This window comes from Zosterops lateralis, assembly GCF_965231275.1.
Source record: "Zosterops lateralis genome assembly, chromosome: Z".
In the NCBI taxonomy this organism is placed as follows: Eukaryota; Metazoa; Chordata; class Aves; order Passeriformes; family Zosteropidae; genus Zosterops; species Zosterops lateralis.
In genome coordinates, this window is record NC_139800.1 from 6995151 (window position 1) to 7018725 (window position 23575).

General features: G+C 37.3%; 1 protein-coding gene across 1 annotated transcript in view; it reads right to left on the reverse strand.

Moving 5' to 3' along the window:
- AP3B1 (adaptor related protein complex 3 subunit beta 1) overlaps nucleotides 1-23575 on the reverse strand; it is a 155012-nt gene that overhangs the window by 17971 nt on the left and 113466 nt on the right. Inside the window, exons 23-25 of the mRNA XM_083884158.1 lie at nucleotides 12444-12675; nucleotides 9456-9540; nucleotides 779-876 (exon numbers count right to left, since the gene is read on the reverse strand). Coding sequence (XP_083740284.1) covers nucleotides 779-876; nucleotides 9456-9540; nucleotides 12444-12675 — 415 coding nt within the window. The remainder of the gene's footprint in view (nucleotides 1-778; nucleotides 877-9455; nucleotides 9541-12443; nucleotides 12676-23575) is intronic.

Below are 23575 nucleotides of genomic sequence, written 5' to 3' on the forward strand. Positions count from 1 at the left end.
GCGACAGATGAGTAAACACTACTACATTTGAGTGCATCCAAAATGTAACCACTTATATTTTAGAATATCCAAGAATCATATCCGCATTAAAGGCAGCAGTATTGACTATTCCATTTGACATATGGTCACACCTAAGCACAATTTTCTCTAATTATTTTGAATAAAATATTCAAGTCACTAAAATCTCTTGTGGGGGTTTGTGTCTGGACTAGTATTAGAGACCTACATTCTTTGAAAACACAGTATTAGTATAATGCAGAAGTGAAAAAAAACATGTCACCATTCTAAAACAGCATTCCAAGAAGAGTATTTTTTATGTATGAAGTGTTTGAAAGCGAAAAGATTAAAATAATCTTTAAAATAGCTGAAGAACAGGTACATTAATAGTATTGAAAATTAGTATTGGAATAAAGAACAGTAAAAACTGATGCAATACCATTGAATAAATGGTTTATTTCCTTGAGCTGGCATCCCAAGTTTCTGTTTTGCTGCTAGTAGGAAAAGCATTCACACTTCATGATGGGAAGCCAAAACTCCTTGAGCTGAAAGACTGTTTTAGGGTAAAGGGTGGGCTTTGACCCTTTAAAGACTGCATCATATCATGGCACATTTTTCTTAAGATATTTTTAAACTACTTATTATTGTCAGAATGAATACTAACAGTGGCTAACTCAATCATCTACAACTGGAAGCAGTTTCTGTAGGCTTGGAAATTGAAAGGCATGCAGCCCACTTCCCATCCAAGTACATTTACTGGAACTGCTGAAGTATTTCTCACCTTGCTCCTTCTTAAAATCTTTCTCTGACATAGTGACAGGGAAGAGCAGTTCTCCAACAGGGGGTTGAATGTTAACATTGAAATGATCATCCTTTGTGCTAGAAAAGAGAAATTACAGAGAATCAACCAAGTGCTTCAACATAGATTAATATACATACATCAGTTCCAAATTTTCTGTGAAATCATTAAAAAGTGTAAGAACTACCTGTATGACTTCCACCTTATTAATTTGAAAGCTAACTTCTTACATTAGTAAAGCTCATCCATTTTCTCCAGTACAAATGTGGTAGGCATCGTCTTGTACTTCTGAAAATGTAACTTTTACTCATCTCAATTTGTTTATTTGTGATCTACAAAGCATCACATTCAATATAAATGCTTGGAAAGGACAAATTATTGTGTGTTTCACAAATCCTTTGAGAGAACTGTTACATGTCCTGTCATCAGCGACAGCTGTCCCAGAAATAGGGCTAAACATAGAAAAGATACAATTTCAGACAAGAGGATGGTACTGTCTGAAAAAACCCCACAAACATTCCATTCAATTCTCTAAGTTTCCAACTATTTTGTCTGAGACTTCTTCAAGGCTACAGAAACTCAAGATACATTCACTCTGCTATGTTTCATTGACTAACTGTACCATAAGGAATTTGCCTAGCAATTCAGGATCAGTATATCCAGCCAGAATCTTGGTTAATGCTTTAAGGCCTGAGAAATTTTTAGAAAAGAACACTTTTTTTTTTTTTTTTTTTTTTTTTTTTTTTTTTTTTTTTTTTCTGGTGTACCAAATAGCCAATATATATTGATTGGTGATATGCCTCAGATATCTTACTTAAATATAATGATACAATCATTAGAATGGAAAATATATTTCATCCATTAACATCCATGTTATTTAAATTACCCTTAAACATGTGCTACTGAAGTTTTATAGCTCTGCAACTTCAAAGCTCTGAAACAAGACAGACTGATGGAAAGCAAACAGCACTATAGACCAATAGGATAGAAAACATATGTAACTCCCTCCTGAAGATGCAAGATAAGCCACCTGGAAACAGAAAAGCATTTTATAGTCCTTCTACTCAAAATTCTAATACTTATCATAATTGCCCATTTTCAAAAGGAAATGCTTAGCAACTAATACGTTCTTATTTTCTAGCTTCTGATGTGTTATAATTACGCTTATGACTGCAGTCTCAAGTATGGACTGTTTCAATAAAACTGGACATTTATGCAAGCTATTTTGAGAACTGCTGTTTAGTAAACATACAGGGGAACAATCCTTCCAAACTTCCTAATACTTCCTTTATAAAAAATCATTAATCAGTGATTTTAAAAGCTAACAAATTCAAACTTTTTGTTTCCCCTGTACTACTTTTTTCCCCTGTACTACTTTAAATGCCATCCATCTCTAAAGTCATTATTATAATAAAAGAGTAGAGATTGTTTGATTGTCTAGCCTGATTAAGTGCACAGTAAAATAAGCAAGAAGTATTTTTTTCTTTAATTTTTCCTTTGAAAAGTGATTAAGAACTCAATCAGCTTAAGAGCTGATAGAAGGGTCTTTAATCAACTGCCTCATTAATTTTTTGCTGTTCATACCTACTACTTGGACTGTAAGACTAACACTTTTAACAATACCTTGAACAATTGACACTGCTCAACTGATTGTTCAGCCAATGTTATGTTTCATATTTAAACAAGGTGTGCTCTATATAATTCAGCTTGAAACAGATAAACCATTCTGTGTACAATGATTTACATCCTACATTTACTGGAGAGATGCCATTTGTACATAAACTTGACTTACAACATCAATTATTAGATTGCTATAATGCTTATAACAATATTTCCACAATAAGAAGGAATAAAATCATGAGTGCAGCTTGTTTTTTTATGTCTGTAACTGCCCAAGAGGACCACTTGACACCTCTGCTGTTAACAAACATTCCACTTCCATTTTCTCTAGTGAATAAATAGCTAATACATATTCTTTGATAAAACTTGAACTCTTCATAGCCTATAAGCAGAATTTCTGATTGCTAGTTGTTCTTCAAAACCACTTTGTTCTTAATTTCACTTTAGTCAGCATCTGGGTTACTTTGCATTACTTTAATTCCAGTGTGCTTCAGTAAATTTCTTTCTCAGCTACAGCAAATCATCCTTCCTTATGGATTCTCTTTATCAGACACTTCACAGATTAAATATACAGCTTTTGTTTATTGATCTGCATCTCTTTTATTACATCTTTATATTAGGGAGCTCATAATATCTAATTTAACAAAAGTTACTTCATAATTCCATAGAAGCACAACACGACTCAGAAGGGGCATAAGAAATCACCTGGTTCCACCTCCTGCTTAAGTGGGGGTCACCTCAGCTCAGTTTGCTCATAGCTCTGTCCATTTGAGCTCTGAGTATCTCCAAAGATGGAGATTTCATCAGCTATCTAATGGAGAAGTTTGATAATAAAATTGAGGCTTGGAATACAACTATTTAACTTCCCTCAATACCTAGTGAACTAAATTTCAGTGTATTTAACGTATTCATTTGTATTTTTCAAGACTATATTTAACATAAATGATGCTTAAACAAAAAAAATTACATTAGCTTTTAAAAATCTGCTGGACAACAGTTCAAGCTGCACTGAAGCATCTCTCAGGTGGTGTTGCTTTCACTTCTCTAGAAGATCAAGTTGAAGAAGCTTACTGGAAAAAACACCCAAAGCTTCTCAGGCCAAGAGAACATGGTTTTTTATTTTGAAAAATTAAAGACTGCATTTTCTGGTATTGGCAAGGGCAGTTGGAAAGTTAGAGCCTTAGAAGAACATGAATATTTAATGACAAGTTCTTAGAGGGAAGCTCTAAAATGACCAAACAGCTGGGGATGTCTGACAACAATACCTTGCCAACAGTAGCTTGCAAAATCTATTGTGTATTTAATTGTGAACTTATGGGCAAATAATATTAGGCATCTTTATTCTTACTCCTTAAAAACTGCTAAATTGTAAATATTATATTTTTAAAAGACTTACATGAATTTCATGTTTCAAGTATCACATGAATTTATCTTCTGATGCACACATTGAAATGAACAAATGAGAGACAGTAATGGACCCACAGGAACAAAGGGAGACTTACTAGCTCCAGATAAATGACACCGCAAAACTAACAATCTACCCTTCGGAAGATGCACAGTTTAAAGATTTCTGTCTGCAGATGGAGTGGGAGCAGCTAGCACCTGTCACTTGAAACCCTTGGCTACTCCTTATCTCTTCTCTCAGTTTGGTTGTGGTTTTTTTTTTTTGTTTTTTTTTTTTTTTTTTAAGAATTGGCTCTGAAGGGTTCCTGGTAAAGAAGTTCTCTACCATAACAAAGGACTTGAGGACAGCAAAGACAAAATCTTTAAAACTAAAGTAAATAATACTAACAGTTATTAATGAGTACTTTAAAAATTCCACAATAACAGTGGTTAAAGTCTAAATTTCCAAGGCTTTTAATAAATTAGTTTCCTAATCAGACAGGGAATATTCTTTTTGCTCTTTAAATAGTCCTTTTTTGTTTCACCTCCAGCAGCAGCCTTGTCCCAGAACATTATCTATCCCAAACCAGCTTACAATTTTTGTCTTGTATTCACAAAAATCTCCATAAATGTTAAAAAAAAGAACATAAGAGGAAGAGAAGCTCTGAGAGGGAATTCAGTCCCTGCGAAACAAAACACAGAATGGAGAAGTATAAGAGACTTGATTCCTAGTCTGACTGAAGAAAAGAAAGGACTGCATCCTGCTTTTATGAGACAAAAAGGCCAAAGCAATAGAACAAATGAAAGCAGTTGTTCATGTCCAGCCTTGTTTTTTCCAGGTCAGTTATTTATCTGGGCATAATTGTGCTCTGGAATAGGGCCAACTGACTACTTTAGAGTAATGAAATAAAGAGAAGAGTACCAGATTGCTTGTCTTACATCTATAAGCAACTTGGTGATCTGCTGACAAAGCACTAGGGAAGGAAACAGCAAGAAGAAAGTGAAAATGCAAGTGACAGTGATGTGAAGACAATCCTGCATCTCTAACATTAGCTTTTAATATATTCCATAACATATTCCAGTACATGATTTTAATCAGATGCTTTTGTGCAAGCATCTACACCTGAATGCATGCTTGCACTCAACAGAAATACTGACTGCTACCCAACCAACCCTCTTCATTTACTCTGCCTTGCAGGTAGAAGTTCTGCTTGGGAAGATTTCTACATCAACACAGAGTGAAGTAAGTGAATTTCATGCTGCAAAAAAAAAATCTCTTCCTTTGAAAATAAAATTCAGAGCAAAAGCTTCTACAATAAGACAGAAGCTGCAAAGAACAGAATGAACAAAGTTTTTAATTCTCATTTACGGAATTCATTTAAGAAACTGCTAGACCAAACTCTTCTGGAGTAGTCAGCAAAATATTTTCTTTATATAGTACAGGACAGATGAAATGAACAGACACCTTGCTTTTCTATCAGCATAACAACATGTAGAAGAGCATGTATTCTCCTCACCAGAAGGAGATGACACTGGGACATTAAGAAATGCAAATATGTGGTAACCAGTTAAAAACCCCTGTCATGTTACACTATTTTCTAATTACCTAATTATTTTGAGAAAGAATATAAGGTACAGAAGCTGTTGCTTTCATTCGATTTCTCTTTCTTCTTGGGAGCTCTGGCTGTGTTCTTTGCACTCAAACCTTGAGAAAACCAGCGAGAGAGATACAAAACCAAGGAGAGAGATGCATGGCATGGACATCTCCCCTACACCAAACAGTTTCAAAGAAAACTAAACAACTCCCTGCACACTTTTTAAAAGAACAGAAGAAAGAACAGCTTCTCCATAAATTAATTTTATCTTTAAAGCTGTGGTTCTTTCATGGTTTTGGCAACAACTAAGATAATTTGGAGAGAGAGGATGAAAAGAATAAGAAAAAAAGGAGAAGACAAGCTTTCTTCTCCAGCTTTCAATGTTGTAGAAAGGACATCTACCTTTCTCCTTTAGTCATTTATCATACCTACAAGAAATTGGAGATTTGCTCACTGAGTTATATAAACACAGACATGAATTCGTAACACTAAATACATATACAAAAAATAGAGTAAAAGCATGCTTATGCTGTAACTCTCCATCTCTATAACCTTCCTTGTCTTTCATCTCTAGAGATTCAAAGATTTTCATTCCAAAATTCCGACATGACAAAACTCCCAAATCTTCAGACATCTTAAAAAAACTAGTAAGCTGAGAGAAAGACTTGAGAGTATCTGAAAAGTAGAGACATGGAAGACAATAAAGATAACACAAGTGGTAGGACTTTTGAAATGATGAACACTAGGAACTCAAGGATTCAAGAAAAAAAAAACCACTGATGTGGAAATCTTTAAGATCTGACATGAAGAGAAAAAAAAAGTTATTCCACAGCCAGAGGAGTATTGAAGATAGTCTGTTATATCAAGGATCCATTCCAACCTTTTCTCTGCTCAACTAATGCCTACCTGTTTAGCCAAGGCTCAGGTCCCATTCAGATATACTAAAATTTAACTATAATTCAACAAACTAGCAACCCACCTTGCATGTGAGTTATCCAATAACAATTTGCTTTCAGCTTCTAAGCTGTGAATACCCTGCTTGCAAAACAAGAACAAAGTAACACAAAACCGAAGAGTAACATTCAAAAAATCTTTTAAAAGGCCCAGTTGCTCCATTTATTCCTCCTTAACTTTCTGCTTGAGAGGCATTATCATGCAGAACACCAGTGTGGTTGAAATAGCTGCTTCTGCAAGGAGGTGGCACAAGAAAAATAACAATGAAGAGATGTTCTCCTTAGAAGTACATGCTGTGAACATCCTAATACACATTCTAAATAAATGCATTAGGCACAGTTTTCAAGTTAAGGCGTTTCACGCCCCTTTAATTAGATGTGTGATCTTGGTAAGGTTTGCTTACCAAAAATAGTATTTGAGAGGGAGGTCTTTCAAAGCTCACTCCCTCAAACCTCTACATTGCAGTTTCTCCTTCATTGTCCTTGACTTGTACAACAAATTCAGAAAAAGATCTAAATATTCTATGACTCATGTTAGTTTTTTCCCTTTATACAGTTTGTATTTATCGAACCACCAGTACAACAGCACATCCCTAAGCAGAAGGGTAGTGTTTGCTATGCAAAACACACAGCCCATGATTGGCATCTAAGACCAATTGATCTACCCATTACCACTATGTCCCTACCCCCACAAGCTTTACTACAAAGCTATTGATTTAAACACTGCCGATCGGTTTCCATTTTCTGATTTTGGGCAGGCCAATTAAGAAAGTGAGTAATTGTGATTACACTGCTTCAGGATCAATTACCTTTGATGCAAGATAAAGTGCTCCTCTTAGAACAATGTAAAGAAAATTCTTATGATCGGGAACACTTTACTGCTGAACATGCTTCTGGCAAAAAATACAAAATAACTGACAAGATCTTTCATAGAGATATGTTAATAGAAAATATAAAAGTATAAACATCTTTGTGCGCACATTATTTCAACTATGTTTGGACAAACTTCTACAAGTCATTCCTTCTTTTGGATTAAAGCTTTTTAAAAGTTACAGAGTCTGTAGCTGAGTTCTTTGAAACATTGCTCCCAAAACATCACACTGCACAATTTCTTCAGAGACACTTAAGATCAGTAGGATTTTGAACAAAACATGTTTTCAGTGTAAAATAGCAGATTTAATTCAGGTAACATTTTACCTACTTTTACACTATTTTCAAGGAACTAATGCCAAAGAAACAAGGCCCTATCAATTAGCAAAGGAACAAAGTAAGCAATTCCTATTCTTAATTTAATTTTAAACTTAGCTTGAGCGCTTTGTCATTGGACTCACATTGTCTAAATCATTAAAATGAATACACCACTGAGGTCTGAGGCAAATCTATTTACAGTGATGTTACTCATAGTCTGGTTGGTGTTCAGGAATATTGATCTGTCTTGTTTGTCTAATAGGAAAATAATAAACAATTACTAGGCAATGTTGGAGAAAGTAATCAGTTTTTATATATCACTAATACAGCAGACCTCCCAAAACATAAAGGTGATGATCTGCATAAAATCAATGTGTTATGCTACATTGCTTATCCTCATCACTGCTAAGATTCTTAGCAATAAATGGTGTAAGTTAAAAATCAAATCATTGGTAGACTGAAAATATGTACTTGAAAGAAAAATATCCACTTTATTCAAAAAAATAATGTTTCTGCTTGATAAACTGAGCAGATACTATTTCATAAAACTCAAAATATATTTAGATTAAGAGAGTCAGAGTCTATAATTTTGAAGAAATTGTGAAATTGCACTGCCTACAAGGGAACCTCCTTCCCAAACAAACATCAGGCAACAGTTTAAAGCTGTTTCCAAATTCCAGCAAACAGCATAGAACCAGCCACAGCAACGTGATGTGCTTGATCTGCATACTGCAGACATTTTGCTCGGAGTACAAATACGTGTAAACTGACTATGCAAGAGCATCCACTGTACAGGGAAAAGTTGGAGAAATGGAAAGAAAAAGAATCTGATAGTAAAACCTCCTTGCCCCTAGAACAAGAAATGTTATATTAGCAGTGGTACTTTAGGAGTCACTTGGGTACATTCCTGTTATTAGGATTTTCATGCTATCTTCAATAACCTGCCAGTTGAACCAACTGTACTTAATACCAGTACACTAAAATTGCTACAGAAATTTTCTAAAGGAAGAAGTATAGAACTTTAACAATGGGCTTCCCTTAAGCTGAAATGCAGCAATGTGAATGAATATTCAATATCCCTCTTTTTGTGCTAAATATTGAAAGCTGTGCTTCTTGCAACAAAATACATAAAAAATTCATTACTTCAAAATATGTGAAAAATGGATAAAATTGTGCAGACCTGTACAGTGCTTTTGCACAGTTTAAAAGACTATATAAACCTGAAAAGCTCCTAAAAGAGGATGTCGAGTTTTCTCCCACCCATTCCTTCCCAGTGTTGGGACATTGCTACTGTAAATTATGTGGGTTTTACATGCTAGTTTGTAACACGATTCTCACTGGGTGAATGGGTTTCTTGCTAGCCTTGGATGCAGAAAGAGGACCTTGCATGCATCAATAACGAACACAAAAAAATGTAAATCAGGCATGTTAGACAAGATTTAGTTGGCCAGTCAGTTACTTGGTCTCATTCTCACTGTTGGTTTAAAAGAATCTACAGCATGAAGAATAGACTTGTTTGGTGGGATAATTTTGGGGTTGTTCTCAGGTAGTCATGTTAAAAGGACCACTAGCAGCCATAATAAAGACTCAGGGTAGTAAAACTGCTCACACTATGTGCCATTTTCAGCTTGCTGTTTCTTACAAGGAAGAACACACACAAAACAGTGGAATAATCAGGCCTGGCTGCCCCTTTCAACATGGTGTCAATAAGAAGAATCCCAAGAAGAGTGGAACAGAAAAGTAAAGCTTCTAAAAGCAAAACTGAACACTAATAATGTGCTACTTTTCTTAAAACACCTTGGATATATATCATGTTCTAATTTTTGTTTAATTCTTAATTTCACCAAGTAGACTTCCAATGGACACTATTTCTATCTTTCAGGATCAAAAAAAAATACTGTACCCCTCCCAAGAGCTTACCATAACTGGAAACTGGCTGTCTGGGTAGAATCACAGAAGTCAATACCCATTGTAGCTGTAATGGATCCTCCAGGCTCAAGGCACTCTGCATGAAGAGATTTTTAACAGGTAAAGTACCCATGCAAGGCAAGAGAAAATTCAGATGCAACCCCCCCAAACTTCGCATAATGAAAACCCACAAAAAGTTGTGTAAGAAAAAATCCAACAGTTGTAGTTTTATTACAAGTAGGTATCACCCAAATGTCACACTTGCATGTTTAAGCATCCTGGATTCCCCCTCTCACACACATGACATGTTGCTATTTTAGTCTTAGAGCCCCATCAACAAAAATAAGGCCTTGTATTAGAAAAGCAAGGAAAGGAAAATTATTTACAGGAAAAAAAAAAAAAAGTGAAGTGACATTCTTTTAATTGTGCGCAGATCCAGCACAGAGATTTTAATTTCAATAACACTGGTTTGCAGATTTGGTCAGTAAGTAGCAAAACACAACAAATAAAATCTAAATTTCTACACACTATAATGGAAAATCAGCTGAACCTAAACTATTTCATAATTACTGTGGTTTACTTGTGTCTCAATATTCCACTGGCATTAGTTGGAAGGGAGAAGAAAGATTATGAACACTAAATGGAAGATCACTGTGCTATACAAGCAGTGCAGACTGAGACACTCTTGGCAGTGAAGATATCAAGAGACATACTCATTTTTAGATTCTTGGCTAAATCACTATTCCATTTCCCTAATATTGTAGAGATAAAGGCCTTTCCTTGTAAGCTCTCTCTCTACATAAGTAAAAACAAGCATTAAAGCAGACTTTGTCTTCTCAAGACTACAAGGAGCTGAAAGCACACTTACAAGAGAGGAATTCAAATAGAAAGTATTAGGCAGGCAGAAAAATGTCTGATTTTCAGATTATTCATAATGTACCTGATACTTTTCAGAAAGCTGGTCCATGACAAAATGTAACAAAATTTAACTATTTCAATGTTAAGTTTGTAAAAATACAGAAAGCATGGAATTAATGCTGCTGGTAAAGCCTAAACTAACACTTGCAAGTGTAGAAAACAAAAGTATTCCAAGGAGTCTGCTTAAAGTGTTGAAAAATTACAGGCTCCAGCTCAAGTTCAGAATTAACTTTAGCAAAGTCTTTTAGTTTAATGTTTTCAAAGGGAGTTTCAAACACACTTAGGAACAAGAAAATGTTGTGCACAGAGACTTAGGAGAAATAATTTGAACCATTTCTACTGGAAGAGTCAGGACAATTGCCAACAGCAATTTCAGTGACTGAGGCAAAACTAGACTTACACTCCATCAGGAATACCTGCCTACACTGACTCTTCTTCTGTTGCATCTGCTGGGTAAATTATAGGATGTGCTTTCCAAATGCTGAAAACACAACATGTAGTAAGAACAGGGTGTATAAACTTAGTTCTACATAAAATGACAAAGAAAACAGGAAATTTGCATTCAAGCAAGAAAAATAACATTTTTGGAAGAACTACAGATGATGGATAGCTCTTTTTTCTGCAGAAGAAACCAACAGCTTTGCAGGACAGATGCCAAAATGTCATTCTTGGGCAAACAAATACTTTAAAGGGCAGCATTGTTTTGTGGAGCTCAAGGAACCTGAAGTGGATAATTTATTAATTCCACCTTTTCCCCCATGTTTTTATGTGAGACAAGAGAATGCTACTGTTAATTTACTGTTATTGTGGGTATAGTATCTCCTGATCTGATTTATAGTATCACTAGATTTCTACTTGTAAGCCTTTGTGCTTTATTTCCTCAAATGTTTACAGGTAGGGATATAAAATAAACTTTATGGGCAAAACTAACTTGACATCTCAATTCTAATTGACTTATTTTGAGGAATAAGCAGCAAACTGTTCACTTAAAAATAAAAAGCTAATAGAGTTCTAAAAGTAACTGCCTTGACGAAGTGTGTATCATTACCAAGATGCAAACAGTTATTATTATTAATTTTAACTCTGAAATAAACTATATCAGTGGACAATTGCTTTTGTAGCTATTTGGTGTAAACCTGCATAATCTTCTCTATGTTAAAATAAAAAGTATTTCAATAGTTTAGAGCCATTCAATACAAACATTTAACTACTTAAAACAAAGAATACTCTTTAGTTCACTCCTGTGCTTTAAGAACATGTTCCTGTGTTCTTCTATCATGATACATATTCACATAATAATGTAGCTCATTGAAGGAGAAGAATTTATACTACGAAACAGAGACGCTTCTATTCCTTCTAACCATACCACAATGTCCTAAAATAAAGAACTGCTGAGATAAGAAAGCAGGTTGTGTACATAGGTATTACTCTTGAAAAAAAACTTGCTGTGTGATATGTGTCCTTTCTCAAGTTTTATACTCTTTTCCACAGACAGAAATTTACCAAAAAAACCATCCTGATTAGAAAGTAGCAAGTAAAACAATTTAGGACAGGTCTGACTACACATTGCTTTTTATCTAGGCTAAGCAGGCACACTTTGTGGAACTATGGTATACACAAGCTAAACTAAAACATACACTTCCACTCTACTTCCATAAGCCCACAAGGACAAATGTCAATGTTCTGAGCCACCAATATAAATAATATATTTACAGATTTATTTAAAGCTTCATAAGAAAATAATTGTGAATATAAAAATCAAAACTTCATTTTTCACAAAAGCCCACAATAGCCAGTCTAAAATAAGACAGTAAGAGAATTGAACTTTGTAGGGATAAAGAAAGATTTTGTCCTAACAAGTGGATAGTTGATGGGGGTGTGTGTGTATGTATGTGTACCTACCCCCATCCCTGCCACACACATAGATATGAGTATACATGTAACTATGCAAAATCACTTTCCTGTATTTGAAATTTTGCTGAAGATTAAGAGTCTGGTTTTTTTTGGTTTTTTTTTTGTTTTGTTTTTTTTTTTTTTTTTTTTAAACATAGTATCCTATGTTAAAATGGTTAATATGGTTACCTATTGGATTAAACTCATGCATCCTCATGCCTGGAGGTAATTTCTTCTCCCCAATGTGAATATTCTCTATCTTCTGATCAGTTGTGTTTGTTACTGTCACTTGCACAGGTACCATACGATCACCAAAAATGCTTGGCTGTCTTGAGAAGTGATAATGAGCTGCTAATCCTTTCCCACTCATTCGATGAAGGAGTTCATGTGTTTTTGTTGGCACAGAGACTTGCATAGGGACCTGTTAAGTATAACACAATAGTTGGCAAATGCTGTAAGTCAAGAACAGTAAAAATGACAATTGAATATTGCATTTTTTACTCAGTTAGAGCACGTGCTTTTGCAAATGGAGTTGGAATTTCAGTGAACCAGAAACATATAAGGACATATTGAAATGCATAAGCAAATTGCAGTAATAGATACCAGATAACAGAGCCTAAAAATATTTCTGGTGCTGAAAATACCTTTGCTGTATCCATCTCACTTTCCACTAAAAACCTGTTTTCAATTTTTTAGCTTTCAATTAACTATTAAATTCTCACATTTTAAAAGAGTTACAGTTACATAGTTATTTTTTTTTTCCAACAAGAAACATTCTATGCAGAATTCAAGGGTATTCCCAAGCATATTGTGTAAAGTGAAAGTTTAATGAGAAATTGTGTTGTTTCTCTTGTTAAAACCACAAAAAATGTTGTCTAACAATTACACTGGTGAAATAGTAGAAACATAGTTATATATAGCAGAAGATGCTGACACTTATTAAATAGTTTTGCTGCTAGAAACAATAGGGAAAATCCCAAGGAGGTTTCAGTCCATTTTATCCTTCAGAAATAGCATGAAAAAAAGACATTTAGTGTGCAAACAAATTCCCAGACACTACAGACAAGGAAATCACAAGCTCAAAAGTACAAAAGGAAGGTGCACACAGAAACATGCAGACAAGGGAATTTGAATTCTTCACACAAGTTTTAAGGAAAGATAAGGGTTACTTCAAGTTATATCTATAAAATAATGACCTGTGACATCACATGACCACACAGCTAACACAAAATGAACGGAAAAGGTACAATTTGTATGGATCTTCACAGTTACTGAAAATTCAAAACACTTTTGAACAGAAGTCCTAAACTTTCATGGATTAATATTCTGCTTCGTTTTCGAGAACTAACTGACAAGGTCAAACTCTCAAAAAAACCCCCTCAGTTGTCAAGAAATAATAAAGGAAATACTTTGAATAATGAATATCTCAGAGGTACACAGAAAGAGACAGTAACAGTTAGAGGTTATTAGCAGTCAAATTAGCATGTTATTTAAACCATTACTCAAATAATGAACAAAACCCAAGGTTTTAAGATGGAATTTAAACCATGTTTGCAAGTTTAAGCTTAGACTCTAACTTCTAATATTCAATTCAATTTGAGCAGGGCATGCTCATAATAGAAAAGTTATTTCATTAAATGGTTCTCCCATTTTACATTAACATGTTGAAGATATATGTTTAATTCATGCTAACACAAGTATTTTGAAGTACACTACCTTCTTTGTGTTAATTTATGGCTGGCTTTATTAGTAATATTTATTAATTGAAATGAAAAGATAAGAAGTAGTCAGAAGTCCATCATATACAGAATCATAGAGCCACTGAGGATGGAAAAGATCTCTAAATTCTGTGTCCAACTGTTTACTCAGCCCTGCCATCTTCAGTAAACCATGCTCCTAGGTGTCACACTCACATGCTTTTCTGAAGACTCCCAAGAATGGTTATACCACCATTTCCCTGGCTAACCATTCCAATGCCTACTGATTCTTTAGGTGAAGAAATTTTTTGCTCATACCCAACCTAAACCTCCCCTGGCACAACAGGAGCCCATTTCCTCTTGTTCCATCATTCACCTGGGAGAAGAGGCAAATCCCCACCTGGCTACACCCTCCTTTCAAGCAGCTGTAGAGAGTGATAAGGTCCCTCCTGAGCTTCCCGTTCTCCAGGATAAATATCCCCAGCTCCCTCAGCTGTTCCTCACTGGACTTCTGCTCCAGCTCCACTGCTCTTCTGTGGACTGGCTCCAGCCCCAGAATGACTTTCTTGTAGTGAAGAGCCCAAAACTGGACACAGGATTTGAGGTGTGGCCTCCCCAGTGCCCAGCACAGGGGGACAATCCCTGCCCTGCTCCTGCTGCCCACACCATTGCTGATCCAGGCCAGGATGCCATTGGCCTTCTTGGCCCCTGGGCACACCCTGCCTCATCTTCAGTCACTGTCACCAGCACCCCCAGGTCCTTTCCAGCCACTCTGCCCCAGCCTGTGGAGCTGCCTGGGGCTGTTGTGAGCCAAGGGCAGGACCCAGCCCTGGGCCTTGTTGGACCTCCCACCATTGTGGCCTCAGCCTTTTGGACCTTTGCCTTTTACAAACCTGTTCTGGCTGGGCCAGTTCCCCTGCTTGTCCTTCATGTGCTGCACTTCGGCACCCAGGATGAGCTGCTCCAAATTGCATACACACAGAGAAAAAAACCTCTCACCCTACTTAAATTATAATACTGATTCAAGTTTTACTGAATCCTTTCTGTGATTTTTAGAGATTTTCATCTATGCCTATGCCCCCTTCAGCACTACTTCTTGTTTCAGTAATAAAAAGCTTGTGAGCCCATTCACTTTTATTTTGAACATCATACTATACATAGCATCAAAAACACAAAGGACACTCAGAATAATGACATTATGGTTAAGTCATCTTTCTTTGTACAGAACATTAATTTTCACTTGCATTTAACATGGCAGTACTAGAAATAAATAAAATATATGTATGTTGAACAAAGCAATTTAATTCTGGAAAATTAGGATTTTCAAAGCCTCTATTTGTTAGCAAGGATTTTGAGCTAACAAAGGCTGATGTGATTGTAATGTGATGCATTTAGCAGCTGCATCAGTCTGGTAAACAATTTTTTTGTTTTAATCCTAAAATTTTTAATGCAGCTGTGATAAAACCCACAGGGTAGCTACCTGCAATCACTCTGGGGTTAAAATAAAACCACACAGAGTTAACAGAACAAGAAGCATCTACTAACCAGGAGATAATCTCCTACAAATCTTACACTGCATATGCTTAAATAACAGAAGTAGTTTGTGTACCTTTGGATGGTTTATGAAAATAACCAATCAATTCTGCAGACACAACATTATTTCTAAAGGAAATCTATGTGACTCATGATGCCTGCAGATACACAGAGACAAACCACACATATTTTATCAGTTTATTACAGTAAGCAAATAAGCGTGGAATGAGAGTGCACATAACTGTCTACTTAACGCTTACTGAAACATTTATAAGAGCTGTTATCTCCCTAATAACAGACAGACAGTGTGCAATTTTAGAGAGGAGAAAAGCTTCATATTTTTTAACACTTCACTAAAAAGTAACTGAAGAGTGTAAAATGAAAAATACTCTGTGCAGTTAGCTGGTAATGGACCATATTATCAACTCAAGTTAGATTTATAGGATACAAACTAGTCACTAATAGTTATTTTATGACAGAGCGTGTCTGCTTTTTTGGGTTTAGATTATTAAGATTAAACTTGCAAAACTTTTTTTTTATACAGCTGTTTAGAAAGACAGTAAAAAAAATTAAAATATTGACTGCCCTCCCACCCCATCTTGACTGAAAGTAACCACGTGTAGGGACTCCACACTGATACCCTGTGATTACACTATCTTGGTACCAGTCAGACTGGCCAAAAGGCTGACTGCACATGTTGAAAGATAATTCATTACCCTAAAAGAACTGCAAGTATTTTTAAACTAGCTCTTGTATAAGAACAAGAGCAGCATTAGGATTCCCTCCCCCCACCCGCTCCGCCCTTCCTTTAATCATAGGGGAAAAAAAGGGAAAAGTGTAAGATCACTAATAGTAATAGTTGTGGCTTTCTTTATCACAACTGAGCTGACTAGTTACAAACCACTGAATCCTCCCAATATGAACATGTTTCTTTTTGCCAGCTCAGTAAGTCCTTACTAATCAAGCTTACATTGATATAAAAAACCTATTTTCCGTAATTATTTAAAATAAAAAGCACTACATGGTTTATTAAACCTACTACACACATTCCTGTCCAAAGTATCACAAAGTCACAAAGAATCAAAATGGTTTGGGCTGGGAGGAACCTTAAAGAAGCATTGTTACTATTAATACTGTTATTTCTACAGATACAAAATTCTGTTTGTTTTATTTTGTATTTGCTCCTTAGTTTAAAAAATCCTTCAATAATGAACATAGACTAATTCTTGATCCTAGTTCATAAGTGTATATATGTTTGGATAAAACATGTATTATTGGAAAAAAAAATTACTTCTAAGGATGATGAAAATTATAATTCTATTCCTCTAATTTACATTCTGTTAAAGCAGCGGACTACATAATTTAATCTAAGTAATCCTCCTAATGGCAATATCCATGACATAATCCAAGAATTACCTACTGAGCTGTGAGAGCTATAACCCCTCTCACACCCATGGTGAGGTTATGCTTCAGCAACTCTGCAACAGCTTTGAGGAGAAGGGCTATCACACAGCCCAGCCACATTTACATTATCTTTCAACTGAAGCCATGAGAATAACTTAACTACAATTTTTTGTATTAGGAGAAAGATGGAAAAACAAAAACTGAAGTCGAGTACTGGCAGGAAACATGACCTTTTGCTCAATATATCACTCACAGTCACAAGGCAATGTCCCCCTTATACAGCTCTTACAAAAATAATTATTAATTCATAAGAAGATAAAGTGCAAGCAAAGAGTGTCAGCATCCCAGTCTGCATTATTTCAAGAGGCTGTTGGAAATCCCAACACTACAGTATGCTTAAGTCACGATGATATGGATTGCCAAAGTAATGACAGAATCCACCTGACAGGGAGCAAGGAAACCAAGCAAGCAAGCTCCCATTTTGTAGAATCTAAGAAAAGCAACTGGATACTGTCATTTAATTTGGGCTAATTTATCTAGATGTACAGTTGAATTCTGGAAAACACTTTCCAACAAAGGTGCTCTACATCAAACTGCTCTACATCTAGTAAATCTTCTAAAAGCGGTGTCTGCTAGGAACACCTTCAATTTCTAATATATCCTCTCTTCTTTTTGCATTGTCTCCAACTTTTAGGATCCACTTAACCATTAACAATGTCAAGGCGGTTGATTGAAAATTAGCATATTAACAATCATAACTTTAAACCATTAGTGGTTTCAGGCAATTTTAGACATTATAAAACAAGTTCCAAAGATTCTTACTTGATTTCAATATTTATAGATTAATACTTTTGTCTCCAAAACCTTGCCTAAATAAATAAATAAATAAAATATCAAAAGAAATAAAACTCCCAAATGCTCAAATAGCTTCCACTGATGTTTAAATCACCCAGATGTGGATCTCAAACAAAAGACCACTTTTATTATGCTGCCCATAGTCTGCCTCAGTAAAGCTGCCAAAAATCATTGTTTCTCTTTTTTTATTGTAATATTTGTATGGTCTCAAATCATCCTTTCAAAACCAATTATATGCTCAAGGTAGAATGGCTTGGGTTGGAAGGGATCAGAAAGGTCATCAAATTCCAACATGCCTGCCACGGGCAAGCACACTTTTTATTAGGTCAGGTTACTGAGAGCTCCATCCACTCGGCCCTCAACACTGCCAGGGATGAGGAATTCACAATTTGACTGGACAGCCTGCTCCAGCACCTCACCACCCTCATAGTAAAGTATTTCTTCCCACTATCTAATCTAAACATGCCTTCTTTCAGTTTGAATCCATCCCCTCGTCCTGTCACTGCATGCTCTTGTAAAAAGTCCCCGTCCCTCTTTCTGGTTGCTTCCCTTCAGGTACCAGAAGGCTGCAATAAAGTCACTCCAAAGCCTTCTCTTTTCCAGCCTTTCCTGACAGGAGAGGTTATCCATCCCTCTGATCATCTTGGTGCCGCTCCTCTGGACTCACCCCAAAATCTCCATGTCCTTCCTGTGCTGGGCCCCCAGAGCTGGTGCAGCCCTGCAGGTGGGTCTGAGCAGAGCAGAGCAGAGGGGCAGGATCCCCTCCCTGGCCCTGCTGCCCACACTGCTCTGGATGCAGCCCAGGACACGTTTGGCTCTCTGGGCTGTCAGTGCCCATGGCTGGGGCATGTCCAGCCTCTCCCCCAGCAGCACCCCCAGGTCCTTCTGGGCAGGGCTGCTGTGATCTGTCCATGCCCAGCCTGTGCTGGTGCCAGGGCTGCTCTGAGCCAGGGGCAGCACCAGCACTTCATCTTGTTAAACCTCATCAGATTCCCATGGATCCTCTCCCACAGCTTGTCCATGAGCCTCTGGATGGCATCCCATCCCTCAGGTGTGGCAACTGTACAGCTTCACTTGGGGTCATCTGTGAATTTGCTGAGGGTGCATTTGATTTCTTTGTCTATGTCATTACTGAGGATACTAAATTACACTAGTTCCTGAGTGACACCAGTTTGTCATTGATGTCACATGAGGACTCTGAGATGCTGACCACCACCCTATGGATGCGACCATCCAAACACTTCCTTATCCATCTAACAGTCCACCTATCAAATCCACCTCTTCTATTAGACAGAAGAGAAGGCAAAATAGGGAGACCAAGAGGGCAGGAACACAGGAAGCCCACTTATCCCCTTATCCCATTTCATTTCATGCCTGGATCCCATCTGATCCCCATACCCCATTTCATCCCAGTCTGCCCCCTTATGATGGTACTTCCATTACCCCAGTCTCATCCCGTTATCTCAGCTTTTACACTTGTAGCGGACCATGCCGAAGACTTTACAGAAATCCACAAAAATGGTATCTGTAACTCTTCCCTTACTCACTGATGCAGTCACTCCATCAGAGAAAGCCACTGCCTTGCTCAGACAGCACTTACCCTTGGTGCAGCCATGGTGGTCCCAAATCACCTGCCTGTTCTCCGTGTGCCTTAGCACAGCCTCTAGGAGGATCTGTTCCATCATCTTACCAGGCACAGAAGTGGGGCTGACAGGTCAGTAGTTCCCAGAGTCAGTAGTTTCCCAGGGTTCCCCTTTTCCAGTCACCTGGGATTTGCCCTGAGTGCAGTGACCTTTCAAATGTCCTGGAGGGTGGCTTGGCAGCTACATCAGCCAGTTCCCTCAGGACTCTGGGGTGCACCTCCGTGGATACATTCAGGTTCCTCAGGTGGTCACAAACCTCACTGTCTCTCACAGTGGGAGGGACTTTGCTCTCCCAGTCCTCATCTTGTTATCCACCCAGTCAAGTGGTGTGAGAAGAGTTTCCCATTGAAGACTGAGGGAAAAGTTGTTAAGTACCTCAGCCTTCTCTTTGTCTGTTGTTTCCAGTTCTACAGTTTTTCAGCGTTGTTCATCAGAGGGGATACCCCTTCTCTGACCTTCCTTTTCTGGTTCACACACTGTAGAAGCCATTGCTGTTATTCTTTGTGTCCCTTGCCAGCTTCAGTTCCAGTTTTGTTGCCTTGCCTTTCTCACCACCCCCCCCGCCCCCCCCCCCCCCCCCCCGTACAACTGTGCTTCACCTCTAAACTCTTCCCAGGTTCCCTGTCCTGGTTTCCACTGCCTGTGCATTTGCTTCTTTCCCTTCCTTTTGACCAGCAAGTTCCTGCTCAGCCATCCTGGTCTCTTGTCCTTGTCTGATTTCTTACTCCTGGGGATTGCCAGGAGCTCCTTAAAGATCTCTTCCACTCCCTTGTCCCTGAGGGTAGTCTGTCAGGGATGCCACTGACTGGTTCCCAAAGGACTCTAAGTCTGTTTTCCTCAAGTTCAAGAGCCAGACTTTTACTCTTCCCCAGTCCCTGTCCCTCAGGACTGCACATTCCCCCAGTGCATGATCCCTGCAGCCCAGGCTGCCTCCAGTCCTCAAGTCTCAGTCAGCTCCAAGTTACTTGCCCTGGTGACCAGCAGATCCTGTAAGGCATTCCCTCTGGCAGGGGTGTCTATCACCTGGGTCAGGAATTTATCTTCCACACATTCCAGGAGTCTCCTGGATTGCCCACAGCCCTCCAAGCCACTTTCCCAAAGCTGCTGGGTTGGTTGAGTTCCCCCCACAGGACACAAAGCCTCCTATGGCTGGAGCAGGAAGGTTTGGTCCATGGGCTCCCCTTGGGCAGGCAGCTGTAGCAGACACAGGGTTGGTTCCCTTTGCTGCCTCAGTCTCTGACTCCTGCCCACAGGCTTTCCACCTGCTCACAGATATAAGCTGTGAATCTAGAGATGATCAAAAGCCTCAGTAGCACTAAATTATCTATTTTCTAATACTTTTATACCCCTTAGATTTTCTCCTATGGTTTTCTTAAAACAGAATCAACTAGACAGAATTGTAGTTATTCTATATCAATAGAAAGTATTGCTCTTTGAGCATAAAAATGACTATATTATATAAAGGAACCAGAATTGTGCCTTAACCTGGAGTTCATGAACAGCAGAAAACTCTACTAGCTCTGTACCAGACTAATCAAGAACTTCCAAAACAGAGTGTGCACCTGTTTTGTGTAACTGGGGCCAGTGAGACAGCTTGCATTTTGCATAAATAATAGAGTCTAAAGCTTTGTATTACAGTAACACCTGGTTTTATTTGAGATTTGGCATCTTTGCCTTTTTCTTCTCCTGAGCATAATGAATCACATGAATAATCCAATGGAAATATTAGTAAAATCTTTTTAAAACGCCACATAAGAAAGAAGTTCAGTAGCAACAAAATGGAAATATTCTCATTATTAAGTCAGAGGTACTAAACAAGCCTGAAGAAAAGGGCTAAATTCAGTCACATTATGGAATACAGACCTTGGTATAAATTCAGAAGTACACGTTCTCCCCTAGAAGGACTGCTGGGACCATTAGTGGACTACAAAAAGGGCTTAAATAGATACCAAGGAAATTTTTTGTGGTAACACTAACAGAAAATTCCCACTCTTAAACTGATGAAATCCATATCTGTGTATGGGAGACTTCAAGATTTCCTATCTTTTTGTCCTATGTATGCTTCCATGAGGTGAAAAGCAGATGGTCTGGTGGCTGGTGCATATGTGAGACTTTCATCAAGTGGCATGAAACACTTAGTCATTAGGTGTTTTCAAGGAAAAGACATTCTTCCAGTTCAAAATCAAGCAATTTACTTCAATTCAGTGATTCCATTCTTCCACTGACCACTAAGCTGCAAAGTCTGAGAACTGCATTTGGGGACGTGGCTTATGGTGGCCTCAGGCAGTGTTAGGTTTGCAGTGGGACTGAATAGTCTTTTTCAACCTCAATGATTCTTTGATTCTATGATTACCTGAAGTAGTTTAGGAGTTAGAAAAACAGAGTAAGGTGTCAGGCTAACCTTGCATCCTAATTATGAATTTGAAATAGTGGACACTGCTGAGAAGGATGAATATAGATTTTGGCATTGAGTCTAAATTACTTCAAAGAAGTTCCTACAAATGGTTTCTAGTATATTATTTTGATTTTTGGCAAACAGCCAGTACTCTAGAGACCTCTAGAGTGAAAACATACTGAACCCTACTGGCCATAACGTATAATCTTACAGTTAGATTTATACTATAACAACTCCTGCGTATTTGTTCAGCAGAAGCATCTAGCTCAAATTTTTCCCCAGAAAAGGACAAAATCTGTCAGGATAAGTGCATAATATAATTGAAGCACTTCTAGACAGTATTATCAACAAGCCAAAGTGAATTCTGCCTTTAATACACTATATTCAAATCTAGTATAGGTATTTATGAATGCCAAAATGCAAATAACATCTTTGCTACCTTCATGCAACTATATTTGAATCTCTTTCACTACATTGTTGTTGAAGAATGCAACACATTATTTTGGCTTTTATCAGGATGATCCTAATGCACAGTAGACCACTCAAAAGGAGAAAAACCTGAAATAAGCATTCAACTCACTGCACATCTGTATTAGCGTTTCCTCAATGCAGGAGAAGAATCTTTGTGTACCACACTACACCTCTTATACACGATATTGACATGCCAATTTTCTCCAAGATTTATTTAATTATACACATAATATTTTAACCTAAACAAATCCATAGTCCTTAAACTGCAAAAAATTACAGCTGACTTGAGGCCATGCCAACATAGTTTTTCTGTGCTTTGTTTTCCTTAAGCTTTGTTTTCAATCCTTAAAAAACAAAACAAAAAAAATCATGCACTGGTTAGTAGTCTGTTAAGCAAGGAAGAGGCTTATTTATAACCAATTACCTTCAGTTGATTTGCTTAAATTTAAAAGCACATTTCTACTTTTTTTTTGACTCAGAAACAAAATTTGTGGTGTCAAATGACATACCTACCCTTCACAATGACATTTCTTTTCACACTCCTAAGATGAAACAGTACTCTATCTCATCCACACTGCTCAGAACAATGCAAGCAACACCAAGCACAGCCTGCTGCAGCCAAAAACCTCAGCCCATGGATGTCTCTGATGAAGGCTCCACTGCACAGACATACACTGAATGTAGGCAGTAGCTGTGGCCATAGCTAAGGCCTTTAACTATGTTGATGACTGATGGCAAATTAGGTAGGTAACTTTTTCTCATCTACTTTTGAAATTATCTTGGTCCTTCTAATGTAGATTATTGCTGCTACTATTGTCTAAGACTGCCACAGATTGTTAGCTCACTGAGCATAAATGCAGCAGCAGGAAGACTGTGACAATGACCATTATTAAAACTTAGTCTATTTTAAAATATCTTTTAGTACACAAATGTATTTCACAGTAGTTCAAATTTATGATTTATGTAGAAAGCATACATTCTAACGCTGCTAGTGTTACGAAGGTCTTCAAGTGTAAACAGTAGAATTATTTTTGTACATTTTTTCATAAAGCACTCTAAAGTAATAATAGTAAAGTTTTACACAAATCTCCTTTTGCAGTCATGAACTCCTAAGTTGCACTATGCAACTGAAAGATGTATTTTAGAATTCTTAAAAATCTGTCTTTCTCCTATTTTTCTGCCATTTTCAAATCAAGAACACAGATGTCAAGGACTAGAAACAACAAGCAACACTTGCAACCATATAAAGATAGAAATGTTTCTTAACCCAAGTGAACAAAAATTAAAAATGAAAATTTTTATCAACTTCACAGAAGTCAATAT